The sequence below is a fragment of the Mobula hypostoma genome, chromosome 9 (genome assembly GCF_963921235.1).
Source record: "Mobula hypostoma chromosome 9, sMobHyp1.1, whole genome shotgun sequence".
NCBI lineage: Eukaryota > Metazoa > Chordata > Chondrichthyes > Myliobatiformes > Myliobatidae > Mobula > Mobula hypostoma.
Genome location: NC_086105.1, coordinates 8,981,321 through 9,003,684, shown reverse-complemented (window position 1 = coordinate 9,003,684; position 22,364 = coordinate 8,981,321). Strand labels below are relative to the sequence as shown.

The following is a 22,364-nucleotide window of genomic DNA, read 5'->3' as shown; positions in this document are numbered from 1 at the left end:
CCTCAGCAAAGACCTGGACTCACTGCTATTTACCTATTGCCACAATAAGTCAATGCCAGTTGCAACATCAATGGCTCTTCACACGGCCTTAGACCACCTGGTCAATACTAACACTGATGTCAAGATGCTGTTCATTGACTATAGCTCAGCATTTAACATCATCATTCCCACAAACCACAGAACCTGGGCCTCAGGTACTTCACTCTGCCGTTGGATCCTTGACTTCCAAACTGGAAGTCCACAATCAGTGCGGATTGGTGATAATATATCCCCCTCCCTGATGATCAACACCTTGTACTCAATGTCAGTAAGACCAAAGAGCTGATTGTGGACTTCAGGAAGGGTAAGACGAAGGAACACATACCAACCCTCATAGGGGGATCAGAAATGGAGAGAGTGAGCAGTTTCAAGTTCCCAGGTGTCAAGATCTCTGAGGATCTAACCTGGTCCCAAAATAGCGATGCAGTTATAAAGGCGGCAAGACAGCGACTATACTGTACTTCATTAGGAGCTTGAAGAAATTTGGTATGTCAACAAAAAGCACTCAAAAACATCTATACATGTACTATGGAGAGCACTTTGACAGGCTGTATCACTGTCTGGCATGGCGGGGGTGGGGGTGGGGGGCTATTATACAGGATTGAAGGAAGCTGAAGGTGGTCAAAAAAAAAGTCAGCTCCATATTGGGTACTAGCCCACAAAGTAACCAGGACATATTCAAGGGGCAGTGTCTCAGAAAAAATAGCGTCCCTTATTAAGGAACCCTAAATCCCAGGGCATGCCCTTTTCTCATTTTTACCATCAGGTAGGAGCTACAGAAGCCTGAAGGCACACACTCAGTGATTCAGGAACAGCTTCTTCCCCTCTGCCATCCGATTCCTAAATGGACATTGAACCTGTGAACACTACCTCACTTTTTAAATACATATTATTTGTTTTTGCACGATTTTTAATTAATTCAATATACATATACTGTAATCTATTTAATTTTCTTCTATATTATGTACTGCATTGAACTGCTGCTGCAAAGTCAACAAATTTTACGACACATGCTGGTGATAATAAACCTGATTCTGACCTTTGTCAGAATTGTTTGTAAAACTCATCCACTGAGAAAGAAGATTTTCAGTCTTTATTTGCATCTGCCCCAAAATGTAATACACAATTCAGAGGAGTACAGAAGTGTGAAAACCAACACTCAATATTTCGGCAACAGCTTCCCCTCCACCAGATCCACGAACATTACCTCGAACCAGTTCCTAATATCTGTAACTTATAATAGTTTTTTGTACTTTGCACTGAACTGCTGCTGCAAAACAACAAATTTCACAAAGGATACCAGTGATAATAAACCCGATTCTGAAGATCATAATAATTGGTTTAAAGTTAGATTGGATCAGTTAAAACTAACTTTTTACCCATTTTAGGTATGCTACATTCTATTTCTGCTCAGTCACATCACTATTTTCTTAACTTGAAAACTTATGAAAACAGAGCAGTATTTTATAAGATGATTCATTAGTGCATTTATTACATTGCTTTAGATTTACAAATAAGAAAATTTGCATGTACACTTTAAACCTATATTCAAATAATACAATTAAGGTTTTTCTCCACAGATACTGCACACATGAAACAATTAACATAGTCTTCAAATTGTGGTTATTTTCAAAGCCTAATTTGACAACAAAAAATCAATAGGGGCTGAAACTGCTGTTCAGATGGTGAACAAAATTAAATGCACTTCCTGGTCTGCTCCAAGAACAATTTTATGTACTATATCAAATTTATTACAGTAGCTGTGTATACTTTGACAAAAATGAATGTCCATATTCTTCCATCAAAATTAACAGCAAAACTAATGGCACACATACCTAATGTACATTTCTTTTCAGCAACTTCCGGGAAGGAGCAGTGCAGCCACTATCTGGATGTCACTGAATGATTACTGGATTACTATTACAAGCCCCTCTCCCCAAATCCCATAACTAAAATGTCATGATTTTGTGATTATAGCTTCATGAATGACCATATCTGCAATACCTTTGAAGAGGTATGAATATATGAATTTACTGCCTTGCACACCACCTACAAACTAATCTTGTCAAAACATTAACTGCATCATTATAGGCATAAGCACAAATTTAACTACATGATAACTTCCATGCCCAAGTTGGAAACTCAGATCCCATTCTATTAAGAAACATATGGGCTTTTAAAAGCAGTTGATGAATTATTGGGTCTGAGTTTCAATTTCCTGGGACTGATGCAGGCACAATTTTATATAAGTTTAGGAATCTTAAATGTCTTAAAGCCATAGATTATTGTAATTCTATCAGATTTTTTTTTAGCAGAAGGGAAATTAAAATTTCACCAAGCAACTGGCACGATGTAGATATTTCGAAGTGTGGTCGTGGCAGTGTCACCAGGGGATTGAAGCGATTTATTACAAGAATAATCTCCAATCCTATAGTTGGATTAAAGGATATACATGGTTGAAACAATCGGATTACATCACCTCAGTCTCACTCAGATCAACATCTATCCTGTGAAGAGCGCTATGACTTTTGCAAGGCCCCGCGTGGAGAAGAGATGCAGAAGATGCAGGCAAACTAAGGAAACACTGGGCCACATTTCTGGCAGCTGTTAATCAGTGAACAGCTGAGAATATTTTTTAAGAGATAATGAGATCTTTGATCTGGTGATAGTTTTACTGTTTTTATTTAGATCAAGCTGGACATACCTGAATTCCCGATGTCAATCAATCTCTCTAAAATTCAATGTAAACTTCCAAACTAAAAAAGTAACAGTTAGTTATTTCAGTCCCTGAATTCAATATTTTCCATTTCTTGCTCAAATTGAGAAACAAGCTGCGGTCCATCCATTCAATTTTACTATTCTTTCTCATAACGGCCATTGCTAGTTATTTAGCACTCCCTTAATGTGTTGCTTGCCTTCCTCCCTCAGGTCCCAGTTGCTAAGGTTTTCCTCTCTGAACTAATAAAGCACGTTTCCATCAACTGGTTCCGCAAAAACTTAAAATCCAAGATGTGCCACATAAATAGAATCAAAACCATTACTTAAGTGTATTTCACTCCTTCCCATCCAGGATTTTGAAAAAACAAACTTTGACATATACAGATTTTGAATACTGGATAAAATATTCAATACAAAATATTCTATGCATATTTTCACCATATTAAGAAAAAGAATTAACACATAATGGGAAGGATGCTGTGCAATACCCTATACTCAAACTATAAATCTGACTGAATCTGCACATTAGGTGTTCAAAATAGCCAAACGTATATTGTTCAACACATAAGTTATTAAATAATAAAGATTTGATTTTAAAGGGACAATATAATTGGAACTTCTACGTAACTATGATGCTTCATGCAAATCATACAGCTTTTCATTAAAAAGGACAATTTGAAATAAGATTCATGACAAAGGCCATTGATCTTTTCTGTCCAGACAAGTGTAAAACAGGCAAAACCAAACCTTCCAGTACATTCCACTTGTTTAGCACTTAGTCCTTTTAAAGAAGAGTTATTTTAAAACATTTAACATTCTGCTGATAAATGTGAAGTGGTACATTACAGTCTTCATTTCAAAAACAAAGTTTTAGTCAGTTAAGAGCAACAACCTCCACTACTCTGTTGTTGGGGCTCATCATCAACTATCTGTACACCCCGCCGTGTGCCTGCAGATTGACCATTGCCATTTCCTCTTGCCCTTTCATCTGCTTGAGCTGTTTCTATCATTCCTGAATATGGAACAAAAGAATAGAGATCATTTTAGTACAGCAACAGCGATACATGGATCAGGCTTCTAATTTTGATAGCTTGACAGATGCAAATATAAAGGGGGGAGATGTGAAAACAATTCATTATGATAATACTACCTGACCTACGCTATCTTTATTAAGGGGAAAGACTAGGCTTTGATGAGTACCATGAACAGCATCACTTAAGACTTTTAAAATGTGAGATTTTGATGAAGAAAAATCAATAATCATAGCATAATCTTAAAGAGAATAATGTTAGCAAACTGGAGTAAAGAACAAGCTGCAGGATCTCAAAGGGTTTTGCCTGGACAAGGCCTACTCACAGCTGCTGGATCTCAATGGGTCTTGCCTGGACAAGGCCTACTCACAGCTGCTGGATCTCAATGGGTCTTGCTTGGACAAGGCCTACTCACAGCTGCTGGATCTCAATGGGTCTTGCCTGGACAAGGCCTGTTCACAGCTGCTGGATCTCAAAGGGTCTTGCCTGGACAAGGCCTGTTCACAGCTGCTGGATCTCAATGGGTTTTGCCTGGACAAGGCCTACTCACAGCTGCTGGATCTCAATGGGTCTTGCTTGGACAAGGCCTAATCACAGCTGCTGGATCTCAATGGGTCTTGCCTGGACAAGGCCTGTTCACAGCTGCTGGATCTCAATGGGTCTTGCCTGTACAAGGCCTGTTCACAGCTGCTGGATCTCAATGGGTCTTGCCTGGACAAGGCCTACACACAGCTGCTGGATCTCAATGGGTCTTGCCTGGACAAGGCCTGTTCACAGCTGCTGGATCTCAAAGGGTCTTGCCTGGACAAGGCCTGTTCACAGCTGCTGGATCTCAATGGGTTTTGCCTGGACAAGGCCTACTCACAGCTGCTGGATCTCAATGGGTCTTGCTTGGACAAGGCCTAATCACAGCTGCTGGATCTCAATGGGTCTTGCCTGGACAAGGCCTGTTCACAGCTGCTGGATCTCAATGGGTCTTGCCTGTACAAGGCCTGTTCACAGCTGCTGGATCTCAATGGGTCTTGCCTGGACAAGGCCTACACACAGCTGCTGGATCTCAATGGGTTTTGCCTGGACAAGGCCTACTCACAGCTGCTGGATCTCAAAGGGTCTTGCCTGGACAAGGCCTGTTCAGAGCTGTTAGATCTCAATGGGTCTTGCCTGGACAAGGCCTACTCACAGCTGCTGGATCTCAAAGGGTCTTGCCTGGACAAGGCCTACTCACAGCTGCCTGAGGATCTCAATGGGTTTTGCCTGGACAAGGCCTACACACAGCTGCTGGATCTCAATGGGTTTTGCCTGGACAAGGCCTGCTCACAGCTGCTGGATCTCAAAGGGTCTTGCCTGGACAAGGCCTGTTCACAGCTGCTGGATCTCAAAGGGTCTTGCCTGGACAAGGCCTACTCACAGCTGCCTGAGGATCTCAATGGGTTTTGCCTGGACAAGGCCTACACACAGCTGCTGGATCTCAATGGGTTTTGCCTGGACAAGGCCTGCTCACAGCTGCTGGATCTCAAAGGGTCTTGCCTGGACAAGGCCTGTTCACAGCTGCTGGATCTCAAAGGGTCTTGCCTGGACAAGGCCTACACACAGCTGCTGGATCTCAATGGGTTTTGCCTGGACAAGGCCTGCTCACAGCTGCTGGATCTCAAAGGGTCTTGCCTGGACAAGGCCTACACACAGCTGCTGGATCTCAATGGGTCTTGCCTGGACAAGGCCTGCTCACAGCTGCCTGAGGATCTCAATGGGTCTTGCCTGGACAAGGCCTGTTCAGAGCTGCTGGATCTCAAAGGGTCTTGCCTGGACAAGGCCTACTCACAGCTGCTGGATCTCAATAGGTCTTGCCTGGACAAGGCCTACTCACAGCTGCTGGATCTCAACAGGTCTTGCCTGGACAAGGCCTGTTCAGAGCTGCTGGATCTCAATGGGTCTTGCCTGGACAAGGCCTACTCACAGCTGAGTTCTTCCAGTTTTTTGCTTCAGATTCCAGTGTCCTGGAGTTAGAAATTTCTATTTTTGCATATTTACCATTTCAAATGCTCTAAGGTGGCGGAACACTGGCTTCCAGAAGGGAAGTAGACGAACATGAAGAACAAATAAGGTGGAAGTCACAGTCTAAAAGCAAACTGAATTAAGGCGCTTAAACTCTGAAATCACGCATCAGACGTTTTAATGGATTACAAACATTTAAAACTTATCACAACTTGCCAACAAGCTGTGACTTGAAAACTTGTTCTCCCTAACCGTTCTGAGTCTAACTGGCAAGCTGCTATTCAGTTGCAGGGCCTTGTCAAACAAATGGGTACTTCAGGGAAATAGGGAAATGGGGGGGGGGTGCTGAGGAATATCATGGAAGAATAAATAAGACATGCCCACAAAATATCTGGCAGATTTTGTTTGACAATATTTTGGAATGTTTAACATTTCAAAAGATTCAAGAATTAAAGCAATGTTAAAGGTTACAATTTAAAACAAAAACATTAACACAAGAACTATAAATCAACTAAATCTCACCAAGACACCTCATAACTATTTTTCTCCATTCACAGGGACAGACACTTTTCTTGCAGCAAACCTAACCCAACACATTTGGCAGATTAAATCCCAAACATCAATATCAGGGGGCAGTTGAGAGATGGCTATAAACAATGGCCAACAAGTTTGGTGATTTTGTACTTGAATACTCTTACAGTACACAGAATGAGTAGAAGCCCTATGGAGCTCCCTATTCTTCCCTACACATTGTAACTAATGAAATCAAGTGTTCAAATAATCTTCAACGCTTTTATGGGCAGGGAATGGTGATTCATAAAACAGTATTCCTTCTGCTTAAGCGAGTTCTTTTATGGCATCTTGGCACCAAAGCCAACTTAAATTACAAAATGAAAAGCCATTGTACTTGGCAATAATACGCACAAAAACTAACATTTGAAAGAAAACTCACACAAGAGAAATGGAATAACAACTCCTTAAAAGGCTTTTAACAACTACTAAATTGTATTAAATGACAAACAAAATTTCACCTACTTTTACAAAGATCAAGAAATAGTTCTTCAATTCCTTTGTTCAGCTTTGCTGATGTATGAAAGTGTTTTGCTCCAACAGATTCTGCATACCTGTACAAATACAAGAGAGATGAAATCACCCAATGATTCTTGCAAACTATTACTGAAAATATGATCAGTGTAATTATGAAAATAGAATGTCATGCACTTACACTTCTGCCTCTTCGACAGATACATGCCGATCCTTTTCAAGATCTAATTTATTACCTGTTGTAAAAAGAATCATAAAAGTACAATCAACAGAGATAACAATACTTTATAAAATACCTGAAATAAAACAGAACGTAGCAGTACTGTACAGCACAGTACAGGCCCTTTGACCCACGATGTTGCGACAACTTTTTAACCTCTTCTAAGATAAATCTAACCCTTTGCACACACATAGCTCTCCATTCATGTGCCTAAGAGACCCTTAAGTGTCCCTACTGTATTTGCCTCTACCATCACTTCTGACAGCGCATTCCTTAAGAAAATGCTAGAAATACTCAGCTTAGTAGCATTTGTTATGAGAGAAATAACTTTCCATTAGAGCTGCAGAAGACAGATCAAAACACCATTTCTGAGGTGTGATCAAGCTAAATCTTTAAGGCTTCCCTCTCTACAGATGCTGCCAAGTATTTACAGCATTTTCTGTTTCATTGAAAATTTAACAAGTTATATTTTTTACAATCTATGCTAATATTTGGGTATCGAATTGTCAAGTGAACAATAGTTTTTGTTGGACTGCAGATCGTGGTCTCTCTTTGGGGGCTTTGCTACTGCTTGCGTGGTGGGTGGTGGGTGCTGATGCTTCTTGCTGAAATTAGCTGCTGCTAGTGTGTGGGGGGGGGAAGAGGGGCTTTGCGTTCTAACATTGTTCTGTCATTCACTCTTTGGGCTACTCTTCTGTTTTCGTGGATGTTTGCCAAGAGAAAAAAATTCAGGTTGTATACTGTATACAGTCTTTGCTACTAAATGGAATCATTGAAACACTGAATATTCTGGATTATTATAGCTAATGATCTTAAATCAATCCAGTCCTCTTAAATAAATAATATGCAGGATTTATGTCATTCAATAATTCTATCAATCTCCTCAATGGAAATAAACAGCAAACAATACTATTAACCAATCACCTACAACACTGCATCCATATATAATTAAATAACTTTAAAGTAAATTTTGGATAATAATAGATATTTAGGAAGTTCAACAATATCAATTTTGATTAATTGTGCCAATTATAATTCTGGCTTCACAATAGAGAACAGTAATTAATGGCTTCAATATAATGAACAAGGTATTTCAGACAATATAGCCATCCTACTGAAAACGGATTGATGTTCACATTTCTTCAACGTGTGCTGCGATGAATCTTTTAAACAAGAATTTCTAACAGATTCCTTCATTGCATTTTCTCATGATTCAATTATTTCACACCCCCCTCCCTTCAAATGTTAGAGCATGGACAGAGAATTCCATGTCACAAAGGAAGGGATTTCTGCTGAACAGTCCTCACTCTTTAAGTGACAACCTTTAAATAGATGCTTTTTTATTATTTTACCTTTTCCTATCAATCTTACTTCAGAACTTAAATAATTACATCTCTTTGCAGCTAATCAGTATTTATTTTCTGAGATGAAATATGTATTTTAAAAAAGTCACATTTCTAAAACAGATTAGGAAATAGGATTTTTACTCTAACTTCATTCAAATATGACAACATACAGGAGACGGAAAGTTAAAACTATTTAACATTGATCCAACAAATGTGTATTCTCTTTGGAAATTAACTACTGAAGATAATCATTTAACTGACCTCATGATTTATTATGTAACCTGGAACTTATAATAGTAGAAATCAACTCTCATGCAATATTTTAAAGCAAAAAAGTCTTTGAGTAATTCAAAAATATTTTTAAAGCATCTGTCTCAAAGTAAACCTTCAAGGAGTTTGTAACTAATATTCTTATGCTGAATGACACAATAATATAGTAGAGTTTTTAAAAAGCGTCTTTAAAAAGTACATACAAAACTTTAGGTAAGGAATTCCAAAGCTTTGGGCCTCAACACAATTGCAAATGGTAAGGCAATTAAAATCAGGATCGTGCAACACCCCATAATCAGAGTAGTGAAAATACCTTGGGAAAGCTGTAGACCTGGAGGATTTCACACAGGTAGGAAAAATTACACCATTGTATGTGTGTGTAGTAGGAGTAGTACTACAGCTATCATGAAATTTTAAAATAAACTTGGGGATTTTGAAAAAGGACACACTGCTTAATCTGGTTAATGGTTAAGATAGTACAGAAAGTTAATGTTTAGAGTCTTTCACAAAGGATTAAATATTTTATTTTTTCCTTAATTTAAATACTTCCATAATATGATCCTCAAATACTCCTTTGAGGTAAAGGATTAACTGAAAGATTAACGGTATATGGCTATTTTATAATTCCATTAAAGACTATCCATTTTTATGGAAAATTATAAATACAGAAGGTATAAATTTGGCATAAATCTTCAGAATAAGATCCAATCATCTCTGTATTTTTGGTTTGGGTATGGAGTGATTCAAGAACTAAATAAAACAGAATTAACAAATTAATCTGTTTACTGTGCTATAAACATACAAACACTGATTAACCCTTGAAATAACCTGCTTTATCAGTGCAGAGCCAGGAGTATTTAAATTTGATGATTTACAGGAATAATTCAAGAATACCTAATGAAAGTACTTCAATGACAAGGATTTACTTCATGAATACTGCATACTTACCTACAATACATAAAGAAATGTCATTTCCTAACATTTTCCTTAATTCTTTCACCCAACTTTTCACCTGAGAACGAAGTATTAAATGTTGTATACATTAGTATATAGTTTAAATTGCTATTCAAAAGCTCAGCATGCATTTCTTACATAACATTTCTACCCATATCTTAGTTTAAAAAAGGGTTTTAATCAAAATTATCTCAGATTGAAAAAACACTTGTTACTTTTAATTAGTATGCAAAGCAAACATTTATTATTGAGGTCTCCTCAGATCCTGGAAAGTGAAGTATGGTAGAGAGTAGATAATTCAAGAACCCTAAACCCTTAAACACATTACAGTAAAACTCAAATGGGTAAAACTTCAAAATTATTGCATTTCACTTCACAGTAATTCGTATATAGACCACTGTACAACTTTAAGCCAAGAAATCACCTTTTGAAATGAGTCTTCATCTGTGATATCGTACACTAATATGGCTCCATTGGAATCTCTATAATAAATCGGACCCAAAGCATGGAACCTCTCCTGGCCTGCAGTGTCCTTGTTTCAAAAGAAAGTTTATACAATAAATATTAATTCCAAAGCACAGCAATAATATTTAGTATACAAGTTAAAGATGTCATAAGTTACTCTAAAGGTGGACATTACAAAATGAACGCTGAAGTCATGAAGTCAAGGTATTTTTCATATTCCAACTTTCCTATGACAAGCCGGCTGGTGGTGTAGTGGCATCCACACCAGATTTCAAGGCAAATGATCCCGAGTTTGAATCCGACTAGCTTCCTGCACGCTTTCCATCCGTGCTGGGTTGAGCATCGAGCTAGCAGCTTGGCCTCGTAAAAAAACGGGCAAATGCTATGGAAACGGCAAAAATGCTGCCTGATTTGCCACAAGGTGCAAAAAGGAACAACAACAATAACTTCCGATGAGATCATCCATCAAGTCTATTTCAGCTCCCAGAGCACCATTCCTTACCCGACCTCCCCTCTCCCTTTTGTTCATACATGCCCAATAACAGCCCTCTCCAGCAATTCCACTACCACCCATCTAGACCAGGGCAATTTACAGCAATCAATTCACCTAACAACACCATCCCTTTCAGATATGCCAATGAACCAGAGAACCGAGGAAAATTTCATACAGTCACTGGGAGAAAGTGCAAACATCGCACAGACAGCATCAGAAACCAGGGCTGGTGGAGCAGTGAAACAGCTGTGTTACTGATGACGGCAATGTGGCATATTAAATGATTTTTTTTAAAGGAGGCCTTTAAAAGTGGTAGAAGTGATGCAAAATTCTAACTGAAAGATTAGAACCAACCAACAGAACTATTACCAATGGACAGTGGAGAAAGGCATTTAATGAAGCAAAAGGTCAAAGGATATAGATGGTAATGGTTGGGAGCACACCCAGGGAAACATTATTCTTAGTAAATCTGGAAGTAGAGAAACGACTAAGTCTTGAAATATGATGCTGATGAACTTAAAAAAAACAATTCCATAACTCTGAACAAGTTCATGCAGAGAATATGACCTGGGGTAAGTGTAGACAGTACAAGAGCTATTGGATAAAAAAATGTCACAACATAGTTTTTTGAGAGAGCTCTTAGTTCACTTTCTCAAGTCAAAGTCTTAAGATTATGTAAGCCAAAGGACCAAAAGAAATGCACTGGGCAAAGCTGAAATTTTCTTGGATAAGCAATGGCCGACCAAAAATAAGAATGACCAAGATGAGGTCTCTAGAACCCCGGCGATAAATGTTTTAGGCAAGAAAAAGCAGGAATTGATTAAGGTTCTAAGGTTGCAGTCACGTAATGGAATCATAAATAGACTCGTCATATTCTAATTAATGATCTAATTACGTTTTCTAAAACAGCTCAGAAAAATTGGATATACAATTAGATGAAGAAAACAGTTAATCAACACATTAGACTCTGTTGTTAGAAAACAGAGAATGTTCCTCAATGAACAATGCAACTTTTCTCGGGTCTAAGCTGTAATTGTAGCATCATAGAACATTTCTGATTTGCACTGAACATTAACAGTCGGAACTTCATAAAATTTAAACATGACACCAGAGAGAAGATAAACAAAATTCATTACAGGCAGTTATGTTACTCTTCAGTGGAATTAATCCATGCTTCACATCTGATTAATCAGTAGCTAAATATACCTTAGTACAAAGCAAATTCATTGTGCATCAAGTTTCAGACACCAGGTCAATGTATTTCAAGGGAATTTGGTAACAGACACTTTGTATGAAAGTTGGCTACTTACCCAAATTGCAATATTTACTCTTTTGCCTCCAATATTCAGTTTTTTTGTTAAGAATGATGCCTAAGAATAAGAAGAAAGCCCATGAAATTACAAGTTAGAAATTTTACTGATAGAGTAAGAAAAGGATACAAGACATAGAAGCAGAACTAGGCCATTCGACCCACTGAACCTGTTCCACAATCATGGCTGATTTATTATCCCTCTCAATCCATTTTCTCCCCATAACCTTTCATACCATTACTAATTATCTATCAATCTCCACTTTAAATATACCCAATGACTACCTCCACAGCTGTTTGTAGCAATGAATTCCATAGATTGACCACTCTCTCCCTAGAGATGTGGAATTTCTATATTCTAGAGGGACTTCCCTCTATTCTGAAGTTGTTCTCTCTGGTCCTAGACTCCATCACTATATGAATCATACTCTCCACATCCACTCTTTCAATACTCGATTGGTTTCAATGAGATGGCCCTCATTCTTCTAAATTCCCATAAGTACAGACCCAAAGCCATCAATTGCTCCTCATACATTAGCCTTTTTGTTCCTGGAATCATTCTTGTAAACCTTCTCTGGACCCTCTCCAATGATAGCACACCTTTTCTAACTAATAAAATGGAGTATATCTGATGCGTATGAATGGGCAGCCTTTAACAACAAACTAAATTAAATTGAATAGGGAGAGTTTATACATTGACAACAAAACAACTCAGCTTATCAGAGAAATAACAATTCACTTCAAGGCATTTTAACTGCTCCAGTTGGGATGCTGACAGTATCTGTTCAAAGGTCTGAATACTTGTCAAAATACTTCCACCATTACAACTATTACATCCTCAGCTACTAAACAAAGGAATGCTAAGTGCATTATTGTGCATTTAGATTATCGTAGCCCAGCCCAAAATTTAAATTTTAATACTGGGATAAATTAGTTTTGTTCTGATCTTCAATGTATGATGTAAAAATATGCATTATTAGCTGTGTAAACTGACTTCACTGGTACCCAGTACAGCCAAGCCTTGTTTTTAAATTATTCCATGGTAGACCAATCACGAGTTTCTTGACAGACTTCTAAGAATAAAGTCAAAGTATACTTATTATTTAAATATGTATGCATTACACAACCTTGAGATTCATCTTCTTACAGGCAGCTACAAAAGAAATTCAAAAGAACCTATTAAAACAAAAGACCAAACACTCAGTTTGCAGAGAGAAAAAAGGAAAAGAAATGTGCAAACAAGAAAAATAAACAAATAGCATTCAGAAATTTGTGCATTCTTCCAATTCTGAATGTGCATTCATTCCCAATTTCCATCATTTTGTCACTGTCACCCATGCCTTCTCATGCCTGGGAAAACTCCTCCTTGCCTACCCTTCTATACTCATCGTTTAAGAACCCTTGATCCTCGATCATAATTTGATGAACTGACTGAACATCAGAATATTTCTGATCAGAATCCTATAAAGTAATTTGTGGTATTGTACTATATAAAATGCACAGTAGAAATGAAAGTACACTTGTGATCATCCAATTTGGAGGTGGAATTAAACTTCTTGGCTTCAGAAACATGTAGTTGAGACAAGAGTCATTTTCAAAAGACTCTTTGTACCTACTGAATGTAAACGTGCAATGATGCTAAATAATTACTCCATCCTTTTCTAAATGTTGTTATTTTGGAGGACCTGTCATGGATCCAGCAAACAAGTGCAATTATGAAGAAAGCATGATAGCACCTCTACTTCCTTAGGTGTTTGCAAAGATTCAACATTACATCTAAAACTTTGATGAACTTGTGTAGATGTGTAGTGGAGAGTATAGTGACTGAATGCATCAGAGGTTGGTATAAAAACAATGAGTCCCTTGAATGGAAATTCCTACAAAAAGTAATGGATCTTGGGTAAAGCCCTCCCCACCATTGAGCACATCTATGTGAAACACTGTCACAGGAAAGCAGCATCCATCAGCAGGGACCCCAAGCACCCAGGTCATACTCTCTTCTCATTGCTGCCATCAGGGAGGTGGTACAGGAGCCTCAGGACTCAGAACCGTTATTACCCCTTAACCATCAGGCTCTTGAACCAAAAGAAATAACTTCATTTGCCCCTATGAACTTACTTTCAAAGACTCTTCATTTTATGTTCTCCGTATTTATTGTTTATTTATCATTATTTCTTTAGTTTTGTGTTTGCACAGTTTCTTGTCTTTTGCACTCTGGTTGAACACTCACATTGGTGTGGTTATTTCATTGATTTTGTTATGGTTATTATTCTATGGACTTGAGTACGCCCGCAAAACAAAGTATGTCAGGGTTGTATATGGTGACATATACAGTTGGAAGAACCCTTTGCAATTACCTGGTTTTCTATATTAATTACTCATAAAATGTGGTCTGATCTTCATCTGTCACAATAATAGACAAACACAATCTGCCTAAACTAATAACAAACAATTGTATTTTTCATGTCCTTATCGAACACATTGTTTAATCATTCAAAGTCCTGGTTTTAAAAAGCATGTGAACCTCTGAGGTAACACCTCCTACAAAAGCCATTTGGAGTCAGGTGTTCCAATCAATGAGACGAGATTAGAGGTATGGGTTATAGAGGTACTCTGCCCTATAAAAAAGACACACAAAGTTAGGTTACTGACAGGGCCTGCTCTTCTCTAGAAAGATCTGTTTGTGCACCATGCCTCCATCAAAACATTTTTCAGAGGACCTTAGAATAAGATCTTCTAAGACCTTCAAGCTGAAAAAGAACTGAGTGTTCATCAGTGCACATTAAGAGAAATTGTCTACAATGGTGGAAATTCAGTATCGTTGCTACTCTCCCTTGGAATACACTTCCTGCAAAGATCACACCAAGAGCACAAGTGCAATGCTGAAGGAGTGAAAATGAACCCAAGGGGTAACAGCAAAACACCTGCAGAAATCTCGAGAACTTGCTAAAGTGTCTGTTCATGTGTCCACTATAAGAAAAACACTGAACAACAATGGTGTTCATGGAAGGATACCATTAAGGAAACTACTGCTCTCCAAAAAAAACATTGCTGCACATCTCAAGTTTGTAAAAGGCCACCTGGATGTTCCACAACGCTTCTGGGACAATGTTCTGTGGCCAGATGAAACAAAAATCGAACTTTTTGGCAGAAATTCACACAGCTAAGTTTGGAGGAAAAAGGGCACAGCACACCAACACCAAAACCTTATCCCAAACGTGAAGCATAGTGGAAGGAGCATCATGATTTGGGTCTGCTTTGCTGCCTCAGGGCCTGGACAACTTGCAATTGTTGAGGGAACAATGACTTCAAAATTGCATCAAGACATTTTACAGGAGAATGTCAGGGTAGCAGTTTGTCACCTGAAGCTTAATAGAAATTGGATGATGCAACAAGACAATGATCTAAAACACAAGAGTAAATTAACGACGGAAGGGTTTAAAATGAAGAATGTGTGTGTTTTGGAATGGCCAAGTTAGAGTTCAGACCTTAACCCAATTGAGATGCTGTGGCATGACCTGAAGAGAGCTGTTCATGCAAGATATTCCAGAAATAGTGATGAACTGAAACAGTTTTGTGTGGAGGATGATTTAAAATTCCTCCTCACCATTGTGCATGTCTGATCAGCAGCTTGAGGAAATGTTTTGCTGGAGGTAGTTGCTGTTAAAGGAGGTTGTACCAGTTATTAAATACAAAGGTTCACATACCTTTTCCATCCTGGACCATGGATAATTAAACAATGCGTTCAATAAAGACATGAAAAGAACAATTGTTCGTGTGTTATTAGTTTAGGCAGCTAGTATTTGTCTATTATTGTAACTTAGATGAAGATCAGACCACATTTTATATGTAATGCAGAAAACCAGGTAATTGCAAAGGGTTCACAAACTTCTTGCAACTGTTTGTACTTTGATAATAAATTGACTTTGAAACTTTGAAAAACGATTAGCAAACAAGTGTGGCATTTAGTCAACTTAATTTCTGTACATTTACTTGTACTATACTAAACTATTAAGATGCAGTATTTTAAAAGGTTATAATCTACACCTGCAGAACCCAAATTAATTTGCCAACGAATCATTGTACAAGTTATCAGCAAAAGAGAACAGAAACTGTTAGCTTTAGCATCACAATTGAATAACTGCCATGGATAGTCCCAAGCTCAGCTGTAATGGAGTCGGGCATGGGGCTAGCAACTACATCCCATAAAAACCGAGTGCTACAGAAATGCCAACAGAAGCTCCAAAGACCTCATCCCTGGGAGAGGAAGGATATTGAATGGGCCACACCTGGGGACGACATGAAAGACTGGCCCAGGACAGAGGACTCTGGCAAGCTGCTGTTGACGGCCTGTACCCCAGTAGGGGTGATGGGCTAAAGTAAGTATCACAATTGAATGATCAACCAAATATTGGCTGCTGAAACAGGCTATGCATTTCAAATTTACAAGGAAACGTCATAACACTGCAGTTAATCTATTGGATCAGCATTCACCTCAAGACAAAGTTAGAATCCCACTGTAGCAACTGGGGATTCAAATATGAGTAATTAAAACTCATCACCTTGTGTTAATAACAATGACTACAAAATGAATGGATTATTATAAAAACTAATCTGCTTCATTAAGAAATTCCACCATCCTTGTGCAGCATGGCCTATTATACATTCCTATCCCTTCAATATGGTTGCTTCTTAATCAAAATCATACCAAACTACAGATGCTGGAAATCCAAAATAAAAGCAGAAAATGCTGGAAACACTCAGAAGGTTAAGCAGCATCCAAGGAAAGAGAATGCTTCAGGTCAAAGACCTTGTGTCAGATCTATGCTGCAAAACAAAACATCTGTTTCTCTTTCTACAATGTTTGACTATTTGGGATGAAGAACAAATACTAACCTAGAAGTGACATTTAAGACTCATTAATATTTTAATTTTATTCAATGTCAGCAGTGTCTGAAGTGAACTTGACTGATGCCAAGAGTGTTAAAAAACTCAATTTGTAACTCAGTTTCACTAAGAGGATTGTAAGAGTGTGGAATGAATTGCCAACACAAGTGGTGCATGCAAGCTCGATTTTATCAGTTAAGTTTGGATAGGTACATGGACGGAAGGCTACGGTCCCAGTGCAGGTTGATGGGAGGAGGCAACTTAAATTATTTCAGCATGGACTAGATGGGCCAAAGGGCCTGTTTTTGCGCTGTACATCTCTACGACTAACTTTTGCAACACACAAAATTTTGGAGCAATTTAGCAGGTCCAGCAGCATCCTTGGAGGGAAGTGAACAGTGACATTTTGGGCTAAGACCCTTTATCAGAACTTTCTAACTTTCATCCAATTTCTGAATGGATATTCATCACATGAACACTATCTCACTACTTCTTTTATTTCCTATTATTTTTGCACTAAATTTATTATACTATATATTTTATTGTAATCCACAATTTTCTTTTTCTCTCTTTTGTAGTGCTACCACAAAAGTGGACAAATTTCATGACACATGCTAGTGATATTAAACCTGATTGTGATGCACTGGCAGTTATTCCAGACTGCATCTATTTTGAAACAATCAATGTTTGCAGATGATTGTTTCAAAACAATGATTTGCAATATTAAGTGTAGAACAATAACCAGTACAACAATGGGTTCATTTGTACAACCTAGCAAAGTTTCCACCTCAATATTTTAATATTATTCATATATTTTAAGTTAGTGTGTCAAACAATTCACAGAAACGAGTACACGATTACAAAATCACATAACTCAAAGTCAAGTGAAATACACTTCGTCACCTAAAATGATGCAAGAATATCTTAACTGTTTTCAAGCAGCGATTAACACCAATGACAAAAGAGACAGTATTCTGCGAAGGGGAATGAAATGTAAACCTTCCCTGCGGAACTTGTCGCCTCACCCTCATTTACTAAGGATTAAATATGCAAGTCCCTCCGTTTGAGTGACTTACTGAATTTTAAACCTCTCTGAAAGGTACAATGAAACAACGAATCATAAATTCAGCTACAATAAACGCTCAATTATTCGTAATTGATACAGGAAGAACAATTTTGGGGGCAAATATATAGGGCCAAAATATATTACGACGTCTATCCCAAAGTCCAGTTTGACAACATATCATTTGGGATAAACATGCTTCTTGGGAGGATTCTTCCTCACAAAACATCAACCGTAATCCAAATCAGCGGTTATCGTTTCCCGGCTCTGGTATTTCTCAGTATTGGTAGATTTTAATGGAACTGCGGCGAACACACAACTAACATGCTTATCACATTAAAATCTATCTCAGGCTGTAGGATAGAAGAGGAAACTGAAGATCATTTTCCTGGGCGACATTTAGCAAAAGGCCTTCGATTGGCAGGCGCCGTAATCGTCAGTTCCCCTTTCGTCAGGCAGTGATCCAAAGCTGGCAAGGGGGTTGGGATGGGAAGCAACTATACAGCAAAGGACGAACCTGAAGCGTAGTGATGTGCTTGTCGTTGAATTTGTTCTCACAGTATCTCAGAACCAGTGATGTCTTCCCCACGCAGCCTTCCCCGAGCAGGACAACTTTAAACGAGTAGGTTTTGCCGCCACTCGCCATTATCGGGAGGAAAATGAATCCAAGCGAGCCTCGGACACAATCACATGGGACCAGGGTGGGATGTGGCGGTGAGTAGGGGGAGGGAATGAAAGCGCAGACCAACTGGGGGGAAAGCCGCCGGCTCACCCAGTCGAGCAGGAACAGTAAACAAGCCGCCCTCCTCGTCTAATGGCGTCTCCTTCCTCCTGCGTCAGTCCTTTGGTGTACGTCATTTGATTGACAGGCGAGGGGCGGGGTCTCTCCGGGGCCGCGGAATGTGCAGCATTTTAACCCCGCACCTGATACATTACAAACAAGCGGCTTCAGCCCAGTTTGCAGACTTAGAACTTACGCCAGTAAAAAAAACTAGGTTGATTTTGACTGGAAGCAAATGATTTTCACGATCTTCTAATTAGCAGTAATTAATTTCCTCCCCCCCCCCACCCCAAAGAAACCTCCAAGAGGACCACAACCTTGTCGTGGTTTGGAGGTTGCGTACCCCAGTGACCTGGAGAGATACCTGGCTCTGGGTAGGGTCACCCATTCCAAACGGGTGAAAGGGCAGAGGCCGGACTGGGAGATTCAGGGTCTCAAGCTCGGGACTAACATACCTGACTTACGGAAACGGCAAAGACAAAAATGTTCTACATCTATGTGCGACCGTATTCTTGAGTCGCCACCCGGGACTTGCGTGACTGACAATAGTGAAAACCGAGCTGCTGGGTGAAGGAAGCTCAGAACACCGCCAGAGACGGGGGAAACCTTCATTGCTGCCGTAAACGCCAGCAGCGTAACGGGCAATAGGTTGACCCCAAAGAAAACTTTTATTCCAACTCGGTTTGATTAACCCGCAATGGCTCCTGCTAGGAAGCACATTCTGATTTTTCAATTCCCTTTGAAGCCTTACTCCTGTCCATTCATACAAGTATAAATTATTAATGGAGGATAATCATTGTCATTTTTTTAATTTATTAAGATACAGCGCGGAACAGCAAATCTCGCTTTAACCCTCGCCTAATCAGGGGACAATTTACAATGACCAAATAACCTACCAACTGTGGATTGTGAGGGGAAACTGGAGCACCCGGACGAAACCCATGCGGTCTCGGCAAGAACATACAAACTTGCAGACAGGTCACTGGTACTGCGTTGCATTACAGTGTTTTTAAACTTGTTTATCATCAGCACCACTATTATCAAAATAATAGAGACAGCTCTTTGGTACCTTGAACTCACTCCACAATTTAATAAGATCATGTCCATCATTTTCCTGTACTGTCACCCTTGATCGGCAATAGTTGAGTCATCTGGCTATAGAGCACAAAAACAGGCACTTGACCATTTACTCGTTTAAACAAATCCCATCTACCCCCAATCGTCACTGCCTTGGCAATTCAAGCGCTTGACTAGATATTGAGAGTACCTGCCTCCATCACCCAGTCAGGCAGCACGTTCAAGTTCCTCCTCAGACCCCCACAAAATATATATCTACGCCCTCAACTTGTAGACACCGCCGCTGCTTTCTACTGTCATTCATATGTTTTTTAAAAACGTTTCTGGTCTCTCTCGGTCACCTCTATTGAACAATAAACAAACCTAGCTTATCTAGTTTATTTATAAATGAAACACTCACTATAAAGGAAACCACAGCCCAGTAAATCTCTGCTGCAACCTCTCCAGTATGATCATACCCATCCCTTAACAACCAGAAATATACATAGTACTGTACTCCAGTTGTACAGGCTAAGGAAAGCAAGTATCCAATAAGCCTTCTTCACTACCTTATCTACCTGTGCTGCCACCTTCAGGGATTCTGGGACTCGTACACTGATAACACTAAACAAAGATTTTGCTTCCTGAATATTTTTGAGGGTATCTTAAGGACTTTGGACTATTGATTGCGAAAAATCACCATGAAATTTCCCTATCAAGCACTTTTTTTTGGGAAATCACCTTGTTTTGTTATTTGAATTCATAATGTTATCCACAATGTAAGCTGAACATTTTTCCTTCTCGTCCAGGCTTGCAGGGCAGGTTTCAGAAAAGCTATTCAGACAGATGTTTCCCAGAATAACTGACACCAAGATTAACGAAGGCATTTTTGTTGGTCCACAATTCAAACAGATCAACAGTGACGGGCAATTCTAGCAAGACTGGAGAAAAATCACATGGAAGCCATTCAAGGATGTTGTCGAAAATTTCTTGGCAACTACAGAGCATCAAACTATAGGCAGCTAGTTGACAACATGCTTCATGTATACAAAACCGTGGTGTAATATGTCACCAAAGATTCATTCTGCATTCCTGTTTAATCTCCATCCCTGCAAATCCTGGTGCTGTCAGTGACGAGCATGATGAATCTCGGACATCACCAGGACATTGCATTCATGGAGAAATGGTATCAGAGTGCCTGGAATCCAACAATGCTGGACACTTAAGCAAGAAGCCTCAGACACTGAAACATTTTTAGCTTAGTTGAACCACTGCAAAGCAGCAGCACCATTAAGCAATTAAACACATTATATTCGATAAAAGTTAGTTTCTTGTTTCTCCAAATTCCTACACGAATACAACTAATCTGAGATTATATTTGTATTCACTGTCAAGTGATAAACAAAAAAAATTCTGAGGAAACAACACTTTTGAAAAAAAAATGTTGTCCAGTGTAATCTGACCTGGTTTGCCAATATTCAGCAACATTTTTCACAGCACTCTTTGGGAGTTAATTCCTAAGATTCTGTAATCTCCAGCTGTAGAAATTTCTTACAATCTGTTCTGAGCAACCAACCCTTTATTTTGTGACCCACAATGGATGGAGGAATGCCACAAATATCAATCATGCATCAACTCTGTCACCTCAGATGAATCTGTATGGTTCTCCTTTTACCGAACTGTGGCCTAATCTACTTCACTCCTCCTTAAAGGGCAACTTCCCATCCCAGGAGTCAACTTGTGAATTTCTGTTACAGTCTCTACATCACAAATACACCCTTTGCAAATTACATTGCCACTCAGATTTGTACCATATGAGAATCTAACTATCTACTTGGTTCCCTGAGAAAACAGATCCACATCAAAAAGGCTCTTGCAATTTACTTCTTCCAATGGAAAATTAGCAGCTTCCTCTCTTTACTGTTAATAGAACATAACTACAGATTTGGTTAGGAAAATAGCAATTGCACCACAAAGGTGGGGCTAAAATTACAAGAGGCCAGCTGGAGTATTGTTTTCCATTCTAATGAAAGATGTGTCGACGCCTTGGAGATTGAGACTTGATTTACTCTCCATAAAGGTTGGTAGAGTTTAAACTACATAGAAAATCCGAAGTTAAAAAGAGTATAGATTTAAATGAGTTAATAAGAGCCATGCATAACTATGGACATTAAAAAAAATTGTGATTCAAAATCTTTCAAAAACAAATGGGAAAATATTTGAGGGAAAACATTTGTAGTGCTGCAGGAGAGTTGTGGTAAACACCAAACAAATATTGCCATTATTGTTTTATATATTAAAAAAAAGCCCTCCAACTCCAAAAATGAGATATTAAAAAAAATCAAAAGAACTTTTAAACCCATTTTTAAGAATGAGAACTTAAAAGTTTATAGCCCTTCATTTAGAAAAGGCAAAGATCAAATTTGTTTCACATTATTGACTCATGAGAATCTATAGGCTATAGTCTGTGCAGTTTAAATTAGCATCACAGTCAACACAAACACAGTAGGTCAAAATAAGCTAGTAGCTCCTGTGCTGTGCTGTCCTGTCCTATTATCAATTTCGGTTATCAAAATTAAAAGCCATTTTACCAAAAGCTGATGACTTTCTGTGACATCACAAACTCATGCTTGACTTCTGAAACAAGACATAATACTTTTTCAAAACAAAAGATGGCAGCAAAACTGACAGCATTG

At 38.8% G+C, this 22,364-nt stretch overlaps 1 protein-coding gene across 1 annotated transcript; it reads right to left on the bottom strand.

Annotated features, from left to right (window-relative positions):
* Positions 1 to 1,118: 1,118 nt before the first annotated feature.
* rab21 (RAB21, member RAS oncogene family) lies at positions 1,119 to 18,671 on the bottom strand. The gene is made up of 7 exons (XM_063057726.1): positions 18,349 to 18,671; positions 11,883 to 11,942; positions 10,039 to 10,146; positions 9,609 to 9,672; positions 7,006 to 7,060; positions 6,816 to 6,904; positions 1,119 to 3,769 (listed from the first exon to the last, which is right to left on the bottom strand). The coding sequence occupies exons 1-7, from the start codon at positions 18,475 to 18,477 to the stop codon at positions 3,636 to 3,638; spliced, it is 639 nt and encodes a 212-aa protein (XP_062913796.1). The 5' UTR covers positions 18,478 to 18,671; the 3' UTR covers positions 1,119 to 3,635.
* Between the last annotated feature and the right edge of the window lie 3,693 nt (positions 18,672 to 22,364).